This window comes from Lissotriton vulgaris, chromosome 7 (genome assembly GCF_964263255.1).
Source record: "Lissotriton vulgaris chromosome 7, aLisVul1.2, whole genome shotgun sequence".
NCBI lineage: Eukaryota > Metazoa > Chordata > Amphibia > Caudata > Salamandridae > Lissotriton > Lissotriton vulgaris.
The window spans coordinates 1,776,210,897-1,776,234,791 of NC_141695.1; the positions used below are offsets into that span (position 1 = coordinate 1,776,210,897).

General features: G+C 47.5%; 1 protein-coding gene across 1 annotated transcript in view; it reads left to right on the plus strand.

Moving 5' to 3' along the window:
• LOC147706657 (von Willebrand factor A domain-containing protein 7-like) overlaps window positions 1–23,895 on the plus strand; it is a 239,692-nt gene that overhangs the window by 122,743 nt on the left and 93,054 nt on the right. The window contains exons 10-12 of the mRNA XM_086933162.1: window positions 14,238–14,789; window positions 20,030–20,162; window positions 23,549–23,716. Coding sequence (XP_086789288.1) covers window positions 14,238–14,789; window positions 20,030–20,162; window positions 23,549–23,716 — 853 coding nt within the window. The remainder of the gene's footprint in view (window positions 1–14,237; window positions 14,790–20,029; window positions 20,163–23,548; window positions 23,717–23,895) is intronic.

Here is a 23,895-nt window from a genome sequence, read left to right on the forward strand (position 1 = left end):
GTCATGTATTCTATCCTCCTTCCATTGAGATACACATGCTCCCACACAGCTATGCCGCCATGTATTCTATCCTCCTTCCACTGAGATACACATACTCCCACACAGCTACGCTTCCATGTATTCTATCCTCCTTCCACCGAGATACTCATGCTCCCACACAGCTACGCCGCCATGTATTCTATCCTCCTTCCATTGAGATACACATGCTCCCACACAGCTACGCTGCCATGTATTCTATCCTCCTTCGACCGAGATACACATACTCCCACACAGCTACGCCGCCATGTATTCTATCCTCCTTCCATTGAGATACACATGCTCCCACACAGCTATGCTGCCATGTATTCTATCCTGCTTCCATTGAGATACACATACTCCCACACAGCTACGCCGCCATGTATTCTATCCTTCCACCTCAATACACATGCTCCCACACAGCTACGCTGCCATGTATTCTATCCCACTTCCATTGAGATACACATACTCCCACACAGCTACGCTGCCATGTATTCTATCCTTCCACCTCGATGCACATGCTCCCACACAGCTACGCTGCCATGTATTCTATCCTTCAATTAAAATACACATGCACACACACAGCTACGCCGCCATGTATTCTATCCTCCTTCCACCGAGATACACATACTCCCACACAGCTACGCTGCCATGTATTCTATCATCCTTCCAACGAGACACACATGCTCCCACACAGCTATGCCACCATGTATTCTATCCTCCTTCCATTGAGATACACATGCTCCCACACAGCTACGCAGCCATGTATTCTATCCTCCTTCCACCGAGATACACATACTCCCACACAGCTACGCTGCCATGTATTCTATCATCCTTCCATTGAGATACACATGCTCCCACACAGCTATGCCAACACGTATTCTCTCCTCCTTCCACCGAGACACACATGCTCCCACACAGCTACGCTGCCATGTATTCTATCCTCCTTCCATTAAGATACACATACTCCCACACAGCTACGCTGCCATGTATTCTATCCTTCCACCTCGATACACATGCTCCCACACAGCTACGCCACCATATACTCTATCCTCCTTCCACCAAGATACACATGATCCCACACAGCTACACCGCCATGTAATCTATTCTTCCACCAAGATAAACATGATCCCACACAGCTACGCTGCCATGTATTCTATCCTCCTTCCATTGAGATGCACATGCTCCCACACAGCTATGCCGCCCTGTATTCTATCCTCCTTCCATTGAGATACACATGCTCTCACACAGCTACGCTGCCATGTATTCTATCCTCCTTCCATTAAGATACACATACTCCCACACAGCTACGCTGCCATGTATTCTATCCTTCCACCGCGATACACATGCTCCCACACAGCTACGCCACCATATACTCTATTCTCCTTCCACCAAGATACACATGATCCCACACAGCTACACCGCCATGTAATCTATTCTTCCACCAAGATAAACATGATCCCACAGAGCTACGCTGCCATGTATTCTATCCTTCCATTAAGATACACATGCACCCACACAGCTACGCCGCCATGTATTCTATCCTCCTTCCATCGAGATACACATGCTCCCACACAGCTACGCCGCCATGTATTCTATCCTCCTTCCATCGAGATACACATGCTCCCACACAGCTACGCCGCCATGTAGTCTATCCTCCTTCCACTGAGATACACATACTCCCACACAGCTTCGCTGCCATGTATTTTATCCTCCTTCCACCGAGATACTCATGCTCCCACACAGCTACGTTGCCTTGTATTATATCCTCCTTCCATTGAGATACACATGCTCCCACACAGCTACGCCGCCATATATTCTATCCTCCTTCCACTGAGATACACATGATCTCAAACAGCTACGCCGCCAAGTATTCTATCCTCCTTCCATTGAGATACACATGCTCCCACACAGCTATGCCGCCATGTATTCTATCCTCCTACCACCAAGATACAAATGATCCCACACAGCTACGCTGCCATGTATTCTATCCTTCCATTAAGATACACATGCACCCACACAGCTACGCAGCAATGTGTTCTATCCTCCTTCCACCGAGATACACATACTCCCACACAGCTACGCCGTCATGTATTCTATCCTCCTTCCACTGAGATACGCATGCTCCCACAAAGCTACGTTGCCGTGTATTCTATCCTCCTTCCATCGAGATACACATGCTCCCACACAGCTACTCCACCATGTATTCTATCCTCCTTCCACCGAGATACACATGCTCCCACACAGCTATGCTGCCATGTATTCTATCCTCCTTCCACCGAGATTCTCATGCTCCCACACAGCTACGCCGCCATGTATTCTATCCTCCTTCCACCGAGATGCACATGCTCCCACACAGCTACGCCGCCATGTATTCTATCCTCCTTCCATTGAGATACACATGCTCCCACACAGCTACGTTGCCTTGTATTATATCCTCCTTCCATTGAGATACACATGCTCCCACACAGCTACGCTGCCATATATTCTATCCTCCTTCCACTGAGATACACATGATCTCAAACAGCTATGCCGCCAAGTATTCTATCCTCCTTCCATTGAGATACACATGCTCCCACACAGCTATGCCGCCATGTATTCTATCCTCCTACCACCAAGATACAAATGATCCCACACAGCTACGCTGCCATGTATTCTATCCTTCCATTAAGATACACATGCACCCACACAGCTACGCCACAATGTGTTCTATCTTCCTTCCACCGAGATACACACGCTCCCACAAAGCTACGTTGCCGTGTATTCTATCCTCCTTCCACCGAGATACACATGCTCCCACACAGCTATGCCGCCATGTATTCTATCCTCCTTTCACCGAGATTCTCATGCTCCCACACAGCTACGCCGCCATGTATTCTATCCTCCTTCCATTGAGATACACATGCCTCCACACAGCTACGTTGCCATGTATTCTATCACCCTTCCATTGAGATACACATGCTCCCACACAGCTATGCCGCCATGTATTCTATCCTCCTTCCACCGAGATACACATACTCCCACACAGCTACGCTGCCATGTATTCTATCCTCCTTCCATTGAGAAACACATGATCTCACACAGCTACGCCACCATGTATTCTATCCTCCTTCCATTGTGATACACATGATCTCACACAGCTACGCCGCCATGTATTCTATCCTCCTTCCATTGAGATACACATGATCTCACACAGCTATGCGGCCATGTATTCTATCCTCCTTCCATTGAGATACACATGCTCCCACACACTATGCCGCTATGTATTCTATCCTCCTACCACCGAGATACACATTCTCCCACACAGCTACCCTGCCATGTATTCTATCCTCCTTCCATTGAGATACACATGTTCCCACACAGCTACGCCGCCATGTATTCTATCCTACTTCCATTGAGATACACATACTCCCACACATCTACCCTGCCATGTATTCTATCCTCCTTCCACCGAGATACACATACTCCCACACAGCTAAGCTGCCATGTATTCTATCCTCCTTCCATTGAGATCCACATGATCTCACACAGCTACGCCACCATGTATTCTATCCTTCTTCCATTGAGATACACATGATCTCACACAGCTACGCCGCCATGTATTCTATCCTTCTTCCATTGAGATACACATGATCTCACACAGCTACGCCGCCATGTATTCTATCCTCCTACCACCGAGATACACATACTCCCACACAGCTACCCTGCCATGTATTCTATCCTCCTTCGATTGAGATAAACATGCTCCCACACAGCTACGCCACCATGTATTCTATCCTCCTTCCATTGAGATACACATACTCCCACACAGCTACGCCGTCATGTATTCTATCCTCCTTCCACTGAGATACACATGCTCCCGCACAGCAACGCGGCCATGTATTCTATCCTCCTTCCATTGAGATACACATGCTCCCACACAGCTACGCTGCCATGTATTCTATCCTCCTTCCACCGAGATACACATACTCCCACACAGCTAAGCCGTCATGTATTCTATCCTCCTTCCATTGAGATACACATGCTCCCACACAGCTATGCCGCCATGTATTCTATCCTCCTTCCACTGAGATACACATACTCCCACACAGCTACGCTTCCATGTATTCTATCCTCCTTCCACCGAGATACTCATGCTCCCACACAGCTACGCCGCCATGTATTCTATCCTCCTTCCATTGAGATACACATGCTCCCACACAGCTACGCTGCTATGTATTCTATCCTCCTTCGACCGAGATACACATACTCCCACACAGCTACGCCGCCATGTATTCTATCCTCCTTCCATTGAGATACACATGCTCCCACACAGCTATGCTGCCATGTATTCTATCCTGCTTCCATTGAGATACACATACTCCCACACAGCTACGCCGCCATGTATTCTATCCTTCCACCTCAATACACATGCTCCCACACATCTACACCGCCATGTATTCTAACCTCCTTCCATTGAGATACACATGCTCTCACACAGCTACGCTGCCATGTATTCTATCCCACTTCCATTGAGATACACATACTCCCACACAGCTACGCCGCCATGTATTCTATCCTCCTTCCATTGAGATACACATGCTCCCACACAGCTATGCTGCCATGTATTCTATCCTGCTTCCATTGAGATACACATACTCCCACACAGCTACGCCGCCATGTATTCTATCCTTCCACCTCAATACACATGCTCCCACACATCTACACCGCCATGTATTCTAACCTCCTTCCATTGAGATACACATGCTCTCACACAGCTACGCTGCCATGTATTCTATCCCACTTCCATTGAGATACACATACTCCCACACAGCTACGCAGCAATGTGTTCTATCCTCCTTCCACCGAGATACACATACTCCCACACAGCTACGCCGTCATGTATTCTATCCTCCTTCCACTGAGATACGCATGCTCCCACAAAGCTACGTTGCCGTGTATTCTATCCTCCTTCCATCGAGATACACATGCTCCCACACAGCTACTCCACCATGTATTCTATCCTCCTTCCACCGAGATACACATGCTCCCACACAGCTATGCTGCCATGTATTCTATCCTCCTTCCACCGAGATTCTCATGCTCCCACACAGCTACGCCGCCATGTATTCTATCCTCCTTCCACCGAGATGCACATGCTCCCACACAGCTACGCCGCCATGTATTCTATCCTCCTTCCATTGAGATACACATGCTCCCACACAGCTACGTTGCCTTGTATTATATCCTCCTTCCATTGAGATACACATGCTCCCACACAGCTACGCTGCCATATATTCTATCCTCCTTCCACTGAGATACACATGATCTCAAACAGCTATGCCGCCAAGTATTCTATCCTCCTTCCATTGAGATACACATGCTCCCACACAGCTATGCCGCCATGTATTCTATCCTCCTACCACCAAGATACAAATGATCCCACACAGCTACGCTGCCATGTATTCTATCCTTCCATTAAGATACACATGCACCCACACAGCTACGCCACAATGTGTTCTATCCTCCTTCCACCGAGATACACACGCTCCCACAAAGCTACGTTGCCGTGTATTCTATCCTCCTTCCACCGAGATACACATGCTCCCACACAGCTATGCCGCCATGTATTCTATCCTCCTTTCACCGAGATTCTCATGCTCCCACACAGCTACGCCGCCATGTATTCTATCCTCCTTCCATTGAGATACACATGCCTCCACACAGCTACGTTGCCATGTATTCTATCCTCCTTCCATTGAGATACACATGCTCCCACACAGCTATGTCGCCATGTATTCTATCCTCCTTCCACCGAGATACACATACTCCCACACAGCTACGCTGCCATGTATTCTATCCTCCTTCCATTGAGAAACACATGATCTCACACAGCTACGCCACCATGTATTCTATCCTCCTTCCATTGTGATACACATGATCTCACACAGCTACGCCGCCATGTATTCTATCCTCCTTCCATTGAGATACACATGATCTCACACAGCTATGCGGCCATGTATTCTATCCTCCTTCCATTGAGATACACATGCTCCCACACACTATGCCGCTATGTATTCTATCCTCCTACCACCGAGATACACATTCTCCCACACAGCTACCCTGCCATGTATTCTATCCTCCTTCCATTGAGATACACATGTTCCCACACAGCTACGCCGCCATGTATTCTATCCTACTTCCATTGAGATACACATACTCCCACACATCTACCCTGCCATGTATTCTATCCTCCTTCCACCGAGATACACATACTCCCACACAGCTAAGCTGCCATGTATTCTATCCTCCTTCCATTGAGATCCACATGATCTCACACAGCTACGCCACCATGTATTCTATCCTTCTTCCATTGAGATACACATGATCTCACACAGCTACGCCGCCATGTATTCCATCCTTCTTCCATTGAGATACACATGATCTCACACAGCTACGCCGCCATGTATTCTATCCTCCTACCACCGAGATACACATACTCCCACACAGCTACCCTGCCATGTATTCTATCCTCCTTCGATTGAGATAAACATGCTCCCACACAGCTACGCCACCATGTATTCTATCCTCCTTCCATTGAGATACACATACTCCCACACAGCTACGCCGTCATGTATTCTATCCTCCTTCCACTGAGATACACATGCTCCCGCACAGCAACGCGGCCATGTATTCTATCCTCCTTCCATTGAGATACACATGCTCCCACACAGCTACGCTGCCATGTATTCTATCCTCCTTCCACCGAGATACACATACTCCCACACAGCTAAGCCGTCATGTATTCTATCCTCCTTCCATTGAGATACACATGCTCCCACACAGCTATGCCGCCATGTATTCTATCCTCCTTCCACTGAGATACACATACTCCCACACAGCTACGCTTCCATGTATTCTATCCTCCTTCCACCGAGATACTCATGCTCCCACACAGCTACGCCGCCATGTATTCTATCCTCCTTCCATTGAGATACACATGCTCCCACACAGCTACGCTGCCATGTATTCTATCCTCCTTCGACCGAGATACACATACTCCCACACAGCTACGCCGCCATGTATTCTATCCTCCTTCCATTGAGATACACATGCTCCCACACAGCTATGCTGCCATGTATTCTATCCTGCTTCCATTGAGATACACATACTCCCACACAGCTACGCCGCCATGTATTCTATCCTTCCACCTCAATACACATGCTCCCACACATCTACACCGCCATGTATTCTAACCTCCTTCCATTGAGATACACATGCTCTCACACAGCTACGCTGCCATGTATTCTATCCCACTTCCATTGAGATACACATACTCCCACACAGCTACGCCGCCATGTATTCTATCCTCCTTCCATTGAGATACACATGCTCCCACACAGCTATGCTGCCATGTATTCTATCCTGCTTCCATTGAGATACACATACTCCCACACAGCTACGCCGCCATGTATTCTATCCTTCCACCTCAATACACATGCTCCCACACATCTACACCGCCATGTATTCTAACCTCCTTCCATTGAGATACACATGCTCTCACACAGCTACGCTGCCATGTATTCTATCCCACTTCCATTGAGATACACATACTCCCACACAGCTACGCAGCAATGTGTTCTATCCTCCTTCCACCGAGATACACATACTCCCACACAGCTACGCCGTCATGTATTCTATCCTCCTTCCACTGAGATACGCATGCTCCCACAAAGCTACGTTGCCGTGTATTCTATCCTCCTTCCATCGAGATACACATGCTCCCACACAGCTACTCCACCATGTATTCTATCCTCCTTCCACCGAGATACACATGCTCCCACACAGCTATGCTGCCATGTATTCTATCCTCCTTCCACCGAGATTCTCATGCTCCCACACAGCTACGCCGCCATGTATTCTATCCTCCTTCCACCGAGATGCACATGCTCCCACACAGCTACGCCGCCATGTATTCTATCCTCCTTCCATTGAGATACACATGCTCCCACACAGCTACGTTGCCTTGTATTATATCCTCCTTCCATTGAGATACACATGCTCCCACACAGCTACGCTGCCATATATTCTATCCTCCTTCCACTGAGATACACATGATCTCAAACAGCTATGCCGCCAAGTATTCTATCCTCCTTCCATTGAGATACACATGCTCCCACACAGCTATGCCGCCATGTATTCTATCCTCCTACCACCAAGATACAAATGATCCCACACAGCTACGCTGCCATGTATTCTATCCTTCCATTAAGATACACATGCACCCACACAGCTACGCCACAATGTGTTCTATCCTCCTTCCACCGAGATACACACGCTCCCACAAAGCTACGTTGCCGTGTATTCTATCCTCCTTCCACCGAGATACACATGCTCCCACACAGCTATGCCGCCATGTATTCTATCCTCCTTTCACCGAGATTCTCATGCTCCCACACAGCTACGCCGCCATGTATTCTATCCTCCTTCCATTGAGATACACATGCCTCCACACAGCTACGTTGCCATGTATTCTATCCTCCTTCCATTGAGATACACATGCTCCCACACAGCTATGTCGCCATGTATTCTATCCTCCTTCCACCGAGATACACATACTCCCACACAGCTACGCTGCCATGTATTCTATCCTCCTTCCATTGAGAAACACATGATCTCACACAGCTACGCCACCATGTATTCTATCCTCCTTCCATTGTGATACACATGATCTCACACAGCTACGCCGCCATGTATTCTATCCTCCTTCCATTGAGATACACATGATCTCACACAGCTATGCGGCCATGTATTCTATCCTCCTTCCATTGAGATACACATGCTCCCACACACTATGCCGCTATGTATTCTATCCTCCTACCACCGAGATACACATTCTCCCACACAGCTACCCTGCCATGTATTCTATCCTCCTTCCATTGAGATACACATGTTCCCACACAGCTACGCCGCCATGTATTCTATCCTACTTCCATTGAGATACACATACTCCCACACATCTACCCTGCCATGTATTCTATCCTCCTTCCACCGAGATACACATACTCCCACACAGCTAAGCTGCCATGTATTCTATCCTCCTTCCATTGAGATCCACATGATCTCACACAGCTACGCCACCATGTATTCTATCCTTCTTCCATTGAGATACACATGATCTCACACAGCTACGCCGCCATGTATTCTATCCTTCTTCCATTGAGATACACATGATCTCACACAGCTACGCCGCCATGTATTCTATCCTCCTACCACCGAGATACACATACTCCCACACAGCTACCCTGCCATGTATTCTATCCTCCTTCGATTGAGATAAACATGCTCCCACACAGCTACGCCACCATGTATTCTATCCTCCTTCCATTGAGATACACATACTCCCACACAGCTACGCCGTCATGTATTCTATCCTCCTTCCACTGAGATACACATGCTCCCGCACAGCAACGCGGCCATGTATTCTATCCTCCTTCCATTGAGATACACATGCTCCCACACAGCTACGCTGCCATGTATTCTATCCTCCTTCCACCGAGATACACATACTCCCACACAGCTAAGCCGTCATGTATTCTATCCTCCTTCCATTGAGATACACATGCTCCCACACAGCTATGCCGCCATGTATTCTATCCTCCTTCCACTGAGATACACATACTCCCACACAGCTACGCTTCCATGTATTCTATCCTCCTTCCACCGAGATACTCATGCTCCCACACAGCTACGCCGCCATGTATTCTATCCTCCTTCCATTGAGATACACATGCTCCCACACAGCTACGCTGCCATGTATTCTATCCTCCTTCGACCGAGATACACATACTCCCACACAGGTACGCCGCCATGTATTCTATCCTCCTTCCATTGAGATACACATGCTCCCACACAGCTATGCTGCCATGTATTCTATCCTGCTTCCATTGAGATACACATACTCCCACACAGCTACGCCGCCATGTATTCTATCCTTCCACCTCAATACACATGCTCCCACACATCTACACCGCCATGTATTCTAACCTCCTTCCATTGAGATACACATGCTCTCACACAGCTACGCTGCCATGTATTCTATCCCACTTCCATTGAGATACACATACTCCCACACAGCTACGCTGCCATGTATTCTATCCTTCCACCTCGATGCACATGCTCCCACACAGCTACGCTGCCATGTATTCTATCCTTCAATTAAAATACACATGCACACACACAGCTACGCCGCCATGTATTCTATCCTCCTTCCACCGAGATGCACCTGCTCCCACACAGCTACGCCGCCATGTATTCTATTCTCCTTCCATCGAGATACACATGCTCCCACACAGCTATGCCACCATGTATTCTATCCTCCTTCCACCGAGATACACATGCTCCTACACAGCTACGCCGCCATGTATTCTATCCTCCTTCGACCGAGATACTCATGCTCCGACACAGCTACGTTGCCATGTATTCTATCCTCCTTCCATTGAGATACACATGCTCCCACACAGCTATGCCGCCATGTATTCTATCCTCCTTCCACTGAGTTACGCATACTCCCACACAGCTACGCCTCCATGTATTCTATCCTCCTTCCACTGAGATACACATACTCCCACACAGCTACGCCGCCATGTATTCAATCCTCCTTCCACTGAGATACACATACTCCCACACAGCTACGCCACCATATATTCTATCCTCCATCCACTGAGCTACACATACTCCCACACAGCTACGCTGCCATGTATTCTATCCTCCTTCCACCGAGCTACACATACTCCCACACAGCTACACTGCCAAGTGTTCTATCCTCCTTCCTTTGAGATACACATGCTCCCACACAGCTATGCTGGCATGTATTCTATCCTCCTTTCATTGAGATACACATACTCCCACACAGCTACGCTGCCATGTAGTCTATCCTCCTTCCACTGAGATACACATACTCCCACACAGCTTCGCTGCCATGTATTTTATCCTCCTTCCACCGAGATACTCATGCTCCCACAGAGCTACGCGGCCATGTATTCTATCCTCCTTCCACCGAGATACACATGCTACCACACAGCTATGCCGCCATGTATTCTATCCTCCTTCCACCGAGATACTCATGCTTCCACAGCCACACCGACCCTAGGACCACACTCAGAGGCACCCTCCTCTACAGGCCTCCAGGAACCCGTAAACAATTCAGCGAAGACATCACTGACTTCATCAGTCCACATGCCCTCGCCTCCGAGAACTACATTCTACTAGGAGACCTCAACTTCAACCTGGAAAAGAAAAACGACAGCAACACCACCACCCTTCTTGACAACCTGACCAATCTCGGCCTCAAACAACTTGTTGACACCCCCACCCATGTAGCTGGACATACGCTCGACCCAATCTTCACCTCCAGCAAACACATCTCCTTCGATCACACCACAGCTCTCCATTGGACGGACCACTGTTGTGTTCACTTCAGCTACAAAACCACCTCGACCCACAACCCCCCACAACCTATCCCCCGGAGAAAATGGAACAAAATCACCACCGACCAACTCCTCACATCGCTTAACCAGAACACACCCGCCCTCTCATTTGGACCCAAACCAAGCTGCCATCAATTTCAAACAATGGATCACTCACAGCGCTGACGAATTAGCACCCTTGACAAACCATCACACCAAACAAGACAACAAAAAAGCCCCCTGGTTCAACCATGACCTTAAGAAATCCAAGAAGCTATGCCGTAGTCTCGAGAAAACATGGATAAAAAACCCAACCACCGACAACATGACCACCTTCAAGGCAGCCACCCGCAAACACCACCAGCTGATTCGATCCACCAAGAAATCAGCTTTCAAGAATCGACTTGACAACAACGCACATAACAGCAAGGAACTATTCAACATCGTCAAAGAATTCACCAACCCCACCGCAACCTCAAACGACATCACTCCCTCCCAAGACCTCTGCGATTCGTTATCCTCCTTCTTCTACACCAAAATTGTCGACATTCACAACAGCTTCGAAAACAGATCCAACGAACAATCCTCTACACCCCCCCCCCCCAGGAACCTAAACCTCCCTCTAACAACCTCAGTGCCTGGAACCCAATCACCACTGAAGGCACCATCCGCCTAATGAATTCCATTCACTCTGGCTCGCCAACCGACCCATGTCCCCACCACATCTTCAACAAAGCAGACTCCATCGTCGCACCCCATCTCCGTGATGTCATCAACTGCTCCTTCAACTCTGCTACCTTTCCAGAAAGTTGGAAACATGCCGAAGTCAGCGCCCTCCTGAAGAAACCCACAGCAGACCCCTCTGAACTTAAAAACTACCGCCCCATATCCCTCCTCCCATTCCTGGCCAAAGTAATTGAGAAAGCCGTCAATAGCCAACTCGCCACCTTCCTAGAATCCAACAACTCCCTCGATCCCTCACAATCCAGCTTTCGAGCCAAACACAGCACCGAAACCGCCCTCATAGCAGCAACAGACGACATCCGAACACTACTGGACAACGGAGAAACAGTGGCCCTCATTCTACTCGACCTCTCCGATGCCTTCGACACTGTCTGTCACAGCACCCTCATACAACGCCTCAGCAACATCGGCAAAAAAGGAAAAGCCTTGGACTGGATCATCTTGTTCCTAGCTGGGAGAACCCAGAAAGTCCAACCTCCCCCATTCAAATCAGAGGCCACCGAAGTCATCTGCGGTGTACCACAAGGATCATCACTCAGTCCCACCCTCTTCAACGTTTACATGAGTTCACTCGCTTCCATCGCGCGCCAACACAACCTCAACATCATCTCCTACGCTGACGACACCCAGCTGATCCTTTCCCTCACCAAAGACCCCAACACTGTCAAAACCAATCTTCACGAAGGCATGAAAGAAGTAGCCATATGGATGAAAAACAGCCGCCTAAAACTGAACTCAGACAAAACGGAACTGCTCATCCTAGGATCATCCCCCTCTGCCTGGGACGACTCATGGTGGCCTTCGGATCTGGGCTCCGCACCCATACCCACAGACCACGCACGTAACCTAGGCTTCATCCTAGACTCCTCCCTCTCGATGACCAGACAAGTCAACGCCGTCTCATCCTCCTGCTTCAACGTACTTCGTATGCTCAAAAAAATCTTTCATTGGATCCCCACCGAGACAAGAAAGACTGTCACCCACGCACTGGTTACAAGTCAACTAGACTACGGAAACACCCTCTACGCCGGAACTACAGCCAAATTACAGAAAAAACTCCAACGCATCCAAAACGCATCGGCGAGACTCATTTTGGACATTCCTCGCCAAGATAACATTACCGGCCACTTGAAAGACCTCCACTGGCTTCCCGTCAACAAGAGAATAACATTCCGTCTCCTCACCCACGCACACAAGGCCCTCTACAAACTAGGACCCGAATGCCTCAACACTCGACTACCCTTCTACACACCCACCCACCAACTAAGATCCTCCAATCAAGGCCTCGCCGCAGTCCCACGTATCCAAAGATCCACCATGGGAGGTAGATCCTTCTCCTACTTGGCGGCCAAGACCTGGAACTCACTCCCCACTCACCTCCGCCTTACACAGAACCACATCTCCTTCAGAAAAGAACTTAAAACCTGACTATTCGATAAATAATGAACCCCCTCCCCAAGCGCCTTGAGACCCTCTGGGTGAGTAGTGCGCTATACAAATTCCTGAACTTGAACTTGAACTATCCTCCTTCCATTGAGATACACAAGCTCCCACACAGCTACGCAGCCATGTATTCTATCCTTCCACCGAGATACACATACTCCCACACAGCTACGCCGCCATGTATTCTATCCTCCTTCCACTGAGATACACATGCTCCCTCACTGCTACGCCGCCATGTCTTGTATCCTCCTTCCATTGAGATACACATACTCCCACACAGCTACGCCGCCATGTATTCTATCCTTCCAATAAGATATTTTATGCAGTGTTGGAACAGGTGCTCACATCCAAAAGAAGTATCATCAACAAGCACATTCCTGCCCCAAGCATCTATTCAGAAGTCCAATGCCAGGTATACCACGCCAACGCTGGACCAATGAACACTTCAACATACATTGGACTCATTGGTTCACCAACAATGCAGTGCTTGACCTAAAGAGCTCACAACATGGACACTGTGTACTGATGGAACATTCCTTTCCTTTCAATCTTTGTTGTGAGTAACTGGATTGTGTTTTATGTTTTTAGGTGACCTTCCTTCTGACTAATGCCTACGGTAGAAGGAAACGTCGAAGCGCTGGGACCATGCGTCTGACCAGCTCGCGCACTGATGATGCGACAAGGTCCAGAGGCTGCGGACGGTCTTCGGCGGGCTCCAGGGGATGCGAAGGGAGGTCAAGCTCCAGGTCTGGGACAAGTTCCCGCGGAAGGACCCGGCGTAGCGCCTGGCAGCCTGATATCAGGCACAGGAGACCATCCCGCCTGCATAGCTCCTACCTCAGTGCAGAGTACAGACGTGGGGCTCATCTGCAGAGCTTGGACTCGGGTGCAGGACGCGGGCACAGGTCTGGGCCTCATGGGTCCCACTCTGGACTAGGACACAGCAGCAGGGCCACCTCTCACCACATGTCACAAGGCAGCTCGGGACACCACAGCAGGATCCGTCGGCAGATCTCGGAAACTGACTTCTCGCTCTATCAGGACATCGCTTTAGCATCTGGTGGTCAGTTTATCTCCAGCACCAAAGCGGAGCTTTCCAGCGTCACCAAGATCATCGAGGACTCCGTGTCCTTCTCAACGGTGAGCGTCTTCTTTTCTGTACATTCTCTTAGGTTCTCTTAGGTTGCAAGCTGCAGGGCTGACTGAAGTTAACAGAACCTATGCAAGTCACTCCCACATGGAGTCATTCATCCTCTACGTGCTGAGGGCACGCTACTTCAGAGAGGGGCACACCTGTGACTCTTCAACTAGAGTGAGGAGTTCCAGTTCTAAGGTTTCCTGAGGTCTGAGTTTGATTTTAGCCCTACTAGCGTTACCCTTGAGTCTCTTGTTATGAGTTAGTCCTTCTACCAATCTTGGTCGGTGAGAATCAGTAAATTCAATTCAAGGAAAGGTAGGCAGTTCATTATGAAAGAAGGGTGGTAGCAGAGGGTTGGTTGGTGTGACTATATGTCCAGAAGTAGGAGTGGGAGTCTCCCACCTTTGTGCCCTCACACACCCAGCTGGGTGTCATGCTTCATCATAGGGCGTGCTGCTCGTCAGACCAGCGCTGCAGAGCGGGCACCCTACGAAGGGCTCTGTGTAGACGATCTTTTGTTCCTAAGGCATCAGGTGGGGTGCAAGTGTAGAGGAGTGTCAGGTGTGTGGGTGAGAGACATTAAAAAGTGGAACTAAGTAGTACTGAGAACAAATTGTCTACTTGTCCCGGTTAAAGCTGGGGTAGCACACCTCTGATATAATGTTCAGTGGTTACTAGTGATTGTGGGTCAACATATTTCTTGTCTAGTTTCTCACAGCAGTGATCAATTAGCAATTCATCAGGAAAATTAAACAATTATCTATCTACATAGTGGTTGGTGTCCTAATTAGAATAAGGGAGAACCAAAGTTAATAATAACCTAACAGTGAGGTACCTTAAGGTAATACTGAACTAAGAAGACACAATAGCATCAGTAAATTCAAATCCTCAGTACAATTTGGCATGTGGTGGGATCTTCTCATGGTATTGGTTAAAAATCAGTTTAAGGCGCAGTCAAAAAACGGAAAAAAGATGCAGGCAGGTGGCACATCTGAAGGCTTAAGCAGGCAGGGCAGAGTATGAAACAGCATGGCTGATGGAGCAGCCGTACAGACTGAGAGGTGGCGGAGATGAAAAAAGACAATAGATTTCTTAATTAAGCTTACTTAAGTGCAGATCTACAGTTATTGACGCTATTCTACAATGCAAGTGTTTTCAGATAATTCTAGTGCACTCTATACCGCTGAATCCATTAGGACACAAGTATACATTTATCAGTCAAATACATGTGGAAAAATACCCACTGCAGCTTCATTTATACTGTTAACACAAAATAAAAATTGTTGAATATAGAAAACATGAGCAAAAAATAAATAACATAAAACCGCGCACCCTATACATAGTTAATGATGAGGTCATTGAACAAATATGGCTGCTCTTGCACCGCCTGCAGGGAGGCTTCTCCGTCAAGCAGAGCATCTCCATCAACCAAATTCCAAAATATTTAAAATGATCCTATGTTCTCAGGAAGCCAGGGGTCAATGATTGTTTATACATGGATGTATTTAAGTGTGTATGCAAATGTGTATCTCTGCATGTATGTGTTTGAATACATGTGTGTGTATGTGTGTATATATATATATATATATATATATGTATGTATGTGGTACGTATATGCATACTAGGTCTAGTACCCCAAGGACTATATATATATATATATATATATATATATATATATATATATATATATATATATATATATATATATATTCGCTCCACGAGTGCCGGGAGAGATTTCAAGGCTGTCTGTATATATATACAATTACGTATCACATTTGAAAGACCAAATCAAGTCACGAACCACATCCCTACAAGACTATCTGAGATATCTAAATAAAGAAAGACTGATAGAGCATTATTAATAAACTATATTAATCTGCGGTGATTGATAGTCAAGATACCACCAGTGGGATACAGGTATAGCTACTGGAACAAATTACATGTTAGGCATATTACACATAGGCGAAATAGAATTACACTAATTGAGTAAAATGATATAATGTGAATTGCATAGCCATGTGGAACCAAATTATGTCTATAATTAGAAACTGGACATGAAACCATTGTGATATTGAATCTAACCTGTTCAGTAACAGTCTGGAAACAGTCTATCTTTAGTGTGATGTTAAAATACTAAAAATAACACTGTAAAAACTCAATCTCCCATAAGGCAACATTGTGTGGGATGAAAGGGGAGTGGTACAAAAGGATGACACATAAAACTGTCCACCAACCGTGAGCAAGGCCGTTCAGGCTGAAACGCATCGGTAAGACAGACTGGCTCAGTGTGAAGAATAAAATCAATTGATACCATTCCTGAGTCACATTACTGGCAGTTGCCAGTAGGTAGTTAGAGTTAGAAAAAGTGTTTTTTGTCTTGCCTATATCTTTGGCGCTGGTGGATGAAACCAAAAGAGGTGCATGGACAGGGCCCCCTTCCTAGGGTTTATTCACCCCTGGGACCGCCACCCACCTGGTGCTTTGTTAGAATAATGGAGGGGGCCACGCAGACCCCATTCCACGGACTTAAGCGAGCCCCAAGGATCACCACCTCCCCAGGGCTTTATTATTTTATTTTTAAAAGGGGACCGCACGGACTCCCCTCCTGGGGCTGCCTGATACCATGGGGACCACTCCCTCCTCAGGGCGTACAAAATAAATTTATTATTTATTTATTTTTGGTTTTTATAGAGCGCGTAGTCACCCTTGAGTATCCCAGCGCTAGATAGAAGTGTGAGGGGAGCCTCGTACCCCCGTGACCATATAAATGGCCCAGGACCACCTCCTCCCCGGTGGCTGGCCCGTGCAGGTTAAAGGAGGGGGTCATACTGCCCACCCATCTAAAGCAAATAATCGCACTGAAGACCGCCACTCCTGCAATGTCCCAGAGAGTCGTCGTGCCCCCCCCCCCCCCCCCGGGACATAACTGTTTGCTTTCACTTGGCCAACCAAAAGCAAACTGTAGGAAAGTAGGATCTGCTGTCATGGTCACCCCCACCTTTTTCAGGTGTCAATATGTTTTTCTGACTAGTCTGACTGGGATCTGCTAACCAGGACCTCAGTCCCTGTGCTTCCTCCCTAAATTAGCCATGGTGAGTACTTGCATGCACTCCAGATTGGCTACTTGTGTACCCAGATAAGTCCCTAGTATATAGTACTAAGATACCCAGGGCATAGGTACATCTGGGGTCTCCCATGTGATGAATCATGTTTGGTTTTATGCCACCCATGAGAGATCACTCAAACTCTGACTCCAGGCCTGCCGTTGCAGCCTGTGTACGCTGGTGCTAGCACCACTTACAACAGATATAAGTTTCCTTATATCAGAGGTCACTACACTTAAAACCTATAAGTGACCCCTAAAGCTGGCCTTTCAATCCTGAAGGCAGGCAGCTCAGTTCTAAGTGTGAGGGTGCCCCTGCATGAGCGGGACACCCCTACAAATGCTAAAGTCCACTTCACAGAGTTTTAAGTGCATCAGCCATAACAGACTCAATCAGAGACTCATGAACCCACTTAGAGACTCATGTACCCACTCAAAGACTCATGTACCCACTCACAGACCCATTCTGAGACTCGTACACCCACTCACAGACTGACTCAGACACTCACACACTGACTTACTGACCCACTCAGATGTTAATGCACCCACCCAGAGACCCAGTCAGACACGTATGCACCACTCACAGATCCACTCAGAGACTCATGCACCCCCTAACCAACCCTTCTCAGACACTCACTTACCTACTCGCAGGCCCACTCAGAGACTCACACAACTGCTCGCAGCCAGTCATGCACCCACTCACTCACCACTCAGAGACTCGTCCATCCACTCCAAGACCTTCAATGATACTCATACACCCACTCACAGACTCACTCAAACACTCATACACCCACTCACAGATCCACTCAGACACTCGCACATCCAATCACAGACCCACTCAGACAGTAATGCACCGACTCACAGACCCACTCAGACACTCAAGCACCCACTCAAAGACCCATTAAGATACTCATGCACCCACTCACAGATTCACACAGACACTCACACATCCATTTACACAGCCATGTACACACCCATACTGTGGATCACACACAGACCAATGCAGCTACTCACACACCCACAAAACCACTCACACGGCCACTCAGAGACCCATAAAGCCATTCACACTTCCACTCTCAAAGGTTACAGGTTGCAGTTAGGAAATACAATTCTAAAAAACATTGTAAATGACTGAATAAACAAAAGATTACAGGGACGTTATAGTTAAGAACGAGAATTATAAAAGAAAACAGAAATTCACTAAAAAAAATCAAAGAGTACAGGGACGTTATAGTTAGGAAATACAATTTAAAAAATCCTCAGACATTGACTGAAAAAATAACGGTTGCAGGGACTTTATAGTTAGGTTCAGATTTTACTCATACAAAAACAGTGACATTCAGCAGTTATAGTTACCTGAGATAACTATACTTACGTCCTGCAATGCACTGCTTATGACCTTACATATTACATCACTCATTACATGGTCAGTGACATCACTGATGACATCATCCACAGAACCACTCTCAGACCTTCATAGAACCTCTCTTTCACCCACTCCCACTGTCACACAGCCCCACACATATCCATTCACAGACCCATAGAGTACTCGCACAACCAATCACGCAACCATAAAGCCACTCACACAACCACTCACTCATCTTGCAACTCACACACCCACTAACTCACTGATAAAGCCACTAATGCACCCACTCACTCACCAATATAGCCTCTCACACATCCAGTCATACAGACATACAGTGATTGAAGGGGAGCTGGGCTGATAAATATAGACGGCCTGTTTCCTATTTTTTCTCCTCCTTCCACCTCTTTGTCTCCAGGTTGAGGTGTCCTGGCTGTCGTGCCGAGAGCCACCGGTGATGGTGAGCTGCTCACCCAGAAAGGCAGAGGTGCTTTGATAGATGATGCAATGTTTGAAAATGCCTCATCCTATGCAGTCAGGATGTCAGGGGTCTAAAGCTTCCTTAGAAATGACCTCTTGGACTGACGGCAAATAACTAATGTTGCTCCAAACAAGCATCTTCCCTCAGAGAAAAATGGGAGCTTGGATCCTTCCTTGATTTCATTCATTCATCACATTTTTGCCAAATATTAATCTTTCATCTTTTGTGTAAATTCTAAAAAGTCTCTTTTCAATGATGTGGTCCACATTTGATCGTTCTCCTCCTCTTCCAACAGGTCACTTTGCTTCAAGTGCGGAAGTCACCACCGACCACTCAACAGAACTTTACCATCAACATTGACAGCGCAGTCAGTAACGTGTCGCTGTACATCACCGGAAAGCCTACCTTCTCTCTGTTCAATCCGGCGGGTAGGTGGCCACGCAGACTTCATGAAAACATTTAGAAAAAGAGAACGGAGCAAGTGAGCTGGGTCAAGGAGTGTGTGGCAGGAGAGACATGAGGGAGGGGCCAAAAACATAAAATGGATGGAACTGAACAGTGGCAAGACACAAAAGAGGTGGGACGTGAACTCTGATAATGCAGTGGTGGGTGCAAGGTATGGCGCTTGAAAAGATCATAAAAGAGACAGAGATAATGAAATAGGTCCTCGCACCAGCTCCCCCTGCGACAGTCTCTTGTCCAGCTTCCCCACAGTTTCCCTCCGCCGCCTTTGGTTTTGTGCCTCTGCTGCTTCGCTTTTGCTCATTGTTTTCCCTTGTTCCTGCTCCGTTTTTGCTAGTTTTCTGCCCTCTATTCCTGCCTTCCTCTCCTCATTTTCTGCTCGTTTTCCACCCCTTCTCTGCCTTTTCTGCTCATTTTCTGCTCCTTCTCTTTCTTTTCTGCTCATTTTCTGCTCCTTCTCTTCGTGTGCTGCTCATTTTCTGCTCCTTCTCTTCCTTTTCAGCTTCTTTTTCTCTTTTTTGCTCCTTTTTTGCCCCCTACTTTGCCTTTTCCTGCTCATTCTTCCCTCTTCCTGCTGTGTCCCTTCTGCTGCGTTTCCTGCCTCCCGAAACCCAGTTCCCTGCCCTCCACCCATGACCTAGGTAATGGAGGCAGCAGCGCGACTCCAATGAGCAGGTCCTCCTACCAGCTCCCCTTGCTACAGCCTCCTGTCCAGCTTGCCCACTGCTTCTCTCTGCTGCCTGTTGGTTTGTGCCTCCCTGCTTAGCATTTGCTTGTTTTTCTGCCTTGCTCATGCTCCTTTTCTTCTCACTTACTGCCCTCTATTCATGCCTTCTTCTGCTTGTTTTCTGCTCGTTTTTGGCTCCTTTGCCTATTCAGCTCCTTTTCTGCTTGTTTTTCTGCTCCTTTTTACGGGCGGAAAAGGGTTTAATATGGTGGCGGTGTCTGCTAGACACCACAAGCCATATTATTAGCATGGGGGCGGAAAAAGGCCTTTCCGTGGCGGCTTTCGCGCCACAGAAAGGCATGAAGAGTTCTCTTACGGGGGCCCGTTGCAGGCCCCCAGGGTATTGGGGGGTGGGGGCTACACATGGGGGGTACCTATTGTAACCCCCTGCATTGTCATGGACATGGTGGCAGGCATGCACACAATGCATTCCCAGCATTGTGGTGGGCGGTACTGTGCCACGGTGGTGTTGGCATCCCAATCGTCGGGGCGGGACCACCGCACCACAGGCGGACGTCCCAGCACCTCTAGGGTGGTGGGCGGACAGAAGTCTGCCCGCCATCCAAATGGCCCCCTAAATGTTTTAACAAAGCAGTTAAACCTTTGTATTCAGAACAAGTTCCCATCTCGAAATAGAATCGATTAACAGAATTGATTCAGTCAGAAATATATAAGCAATCCGAAGAACGTTGTGTCACGTGGCCGGTGGGGGCGTTGTCGACATCACTAAGTTAGTATGAGCCCTTCAGCCATGATTCAGCTTTGCACACGTTACTAACTGCTTTTATTTTGCAACAACTCTGTTTATACCTTTTACATGGGAGCTGGTCACTGCGTTCATACTCTTCCTGTTCCTGTTCCTGGAGTTTAGTCTGAACACAATGTGCAAGGTCGATAAACGATGCCTCTTGTACCGTTCTGGTCAGGCCCTAGCACTTTTACACAACATACCAATGCCGCTGGTGGGAGGCTAGCATGTTGATATTACAGGGATGCACGCATGGGGAACACACACTTGGAGAAGGACCTTTCCATGAGGCTCCTGTGATGTAGAAATGCCATCTAGGCACTAAGGTGTGGGGTCTGATGACAAAACCAGAGATCTTCTGTTATATAATAACACCTATTCCTAGTGAGGGGAGGGAGGTTAGGCTGAACGGTCTTCTCTCTGTTGTCTTTTCATTATGACATCTCCCTTCTTGATACATGGCCTTGCTGCTATGCAGACACTATTAGTATTATGCATTTTTCTGCCTGTTGTGGCACGTATACTGCATTATAGAGCACGATAGTTCAAATAAACATTCTAAACTATTTCATGTCTCTGTCAGACTTTATTGTGGACAAAAACAAGAGTGCGAGTGAAACGGTTTTGCATCGTTACCACGATTCCTGAGAGATCTGGAGTGTTGTGTTCAGGGGTGTCTAATCACCTGTTTCTCTGTGAGTGCAGGAGAGCGAGTGAGACACTATAGCGAGTCGGTCCTGGGCTCGTGGGCACTGAGGTGGTGGGAAGGCTCAGCCCCTATACGCCGAGGTCCCATAATCCTGCGAATAGTTGTGTGTGCAGAATCCCTGCAACATGGAGCCCAACGTTTGATCTGGTTCTTATTCACGAGGCACCTGAGTAGCGCTTGTGCTTATCCATAATACCCTCTCGCCATTTACGCAGACGTCCGTGGTGTGCAGGTTTCACCTCGTATGTTATTATTATAGGTGTTTCAAGCTTAAAGGTTAAAAGGTTTGTCGTTCTCTTCTGAATCCAATTTCACGCCACTGTGTTTCTTAAAACATATGATTCTAGAGAAAAATTTTTTTTCAACTGTACATATGTGTAATGTGAATACATTAAACATCTGTCCAGGGTGCTGTTCATTTATGTGCTCAAGTCTCGCCACCATAACCTCCTTGCATCGCGGGTTCTCTGCTCCGGCCTCCAGGGGACTCTGCAGAGACCTTTCATTTCAGCCGCTCTTGTTTGAGATCCAGAGGTTTCTGTAATATAAACACCCAAGAAGAGATCTGTGTAATCACCATCGAAACTATTATGTTTCATGTCGACTCTGTCTATTTCTTCATTAAAGTCTGTGATGAAATATTTGTAAAGGCTCTTTCCCCAGGGGACTTGTCATCTATTCCTCTTAGGGGTAGCATTCTGGCGAGTCCTTGAGTAAGAGAAAGAGCAGAGAAAGTGTGAATTCTTTCACATTGTAATGATATTATTTAGTGATATACAGGTTTCTATGGTTAGGTTTGGTGTTTGCAAACATATTGGGGCCGATTCACAGAACTAATCTGAGATAAAATCCTAAACGTACTACTTTTGGGATTCACAGAAGACATTTAGAAGTATTAAAGTTAGGACTCCTAACTTTAATACCACTAAACTGAGACAAAATCCTAACTTTACGACTTTTAGTATTCACAAAAGGCATTCAGTAATAGTAAAGTTAGGAGTCCTAACTTTACTGCTACTAAATGTCTTCTGTGAATACCAAAAGTAGTAAGTTTAGGATTTTGTCTCAGACTAGTTCTGTGAATCGGCCCAATTTCCATTTTATCTCTTCGTCCCAAGACTGCATTACATAAGGTTTTACATTTGCGTTTTGATGTCATCCTTGCCAGGTGTGTCATACACTGGAGTGCCGCCCGGTGGAGTGCCCGTCCCATCCGCCATCGCCAGCTCCAAGGTGGCCGGAAGCTTGGAGCGGGTCATCTTGACACCACCTGTCCTGCCTGGGGCATGGACGCTGCAGTTGACGTCATCTGCTGAGTTCACTGTTCGAGCCACAGGTAACCGCTGCTGCGACAGACATTTCTATATGTTGGGACTCACATCTGTGATGCGCTGGAGGCAGCTCTAGCTTGGAGGGTGGGAGTGAAACAGCCGTCTGTTTACAGCGCTCTCCACAGTCCCACAGATTGTGGACGGTAATGTTACAAGTAGGGATTCCACATTTTCAAGGCAACTC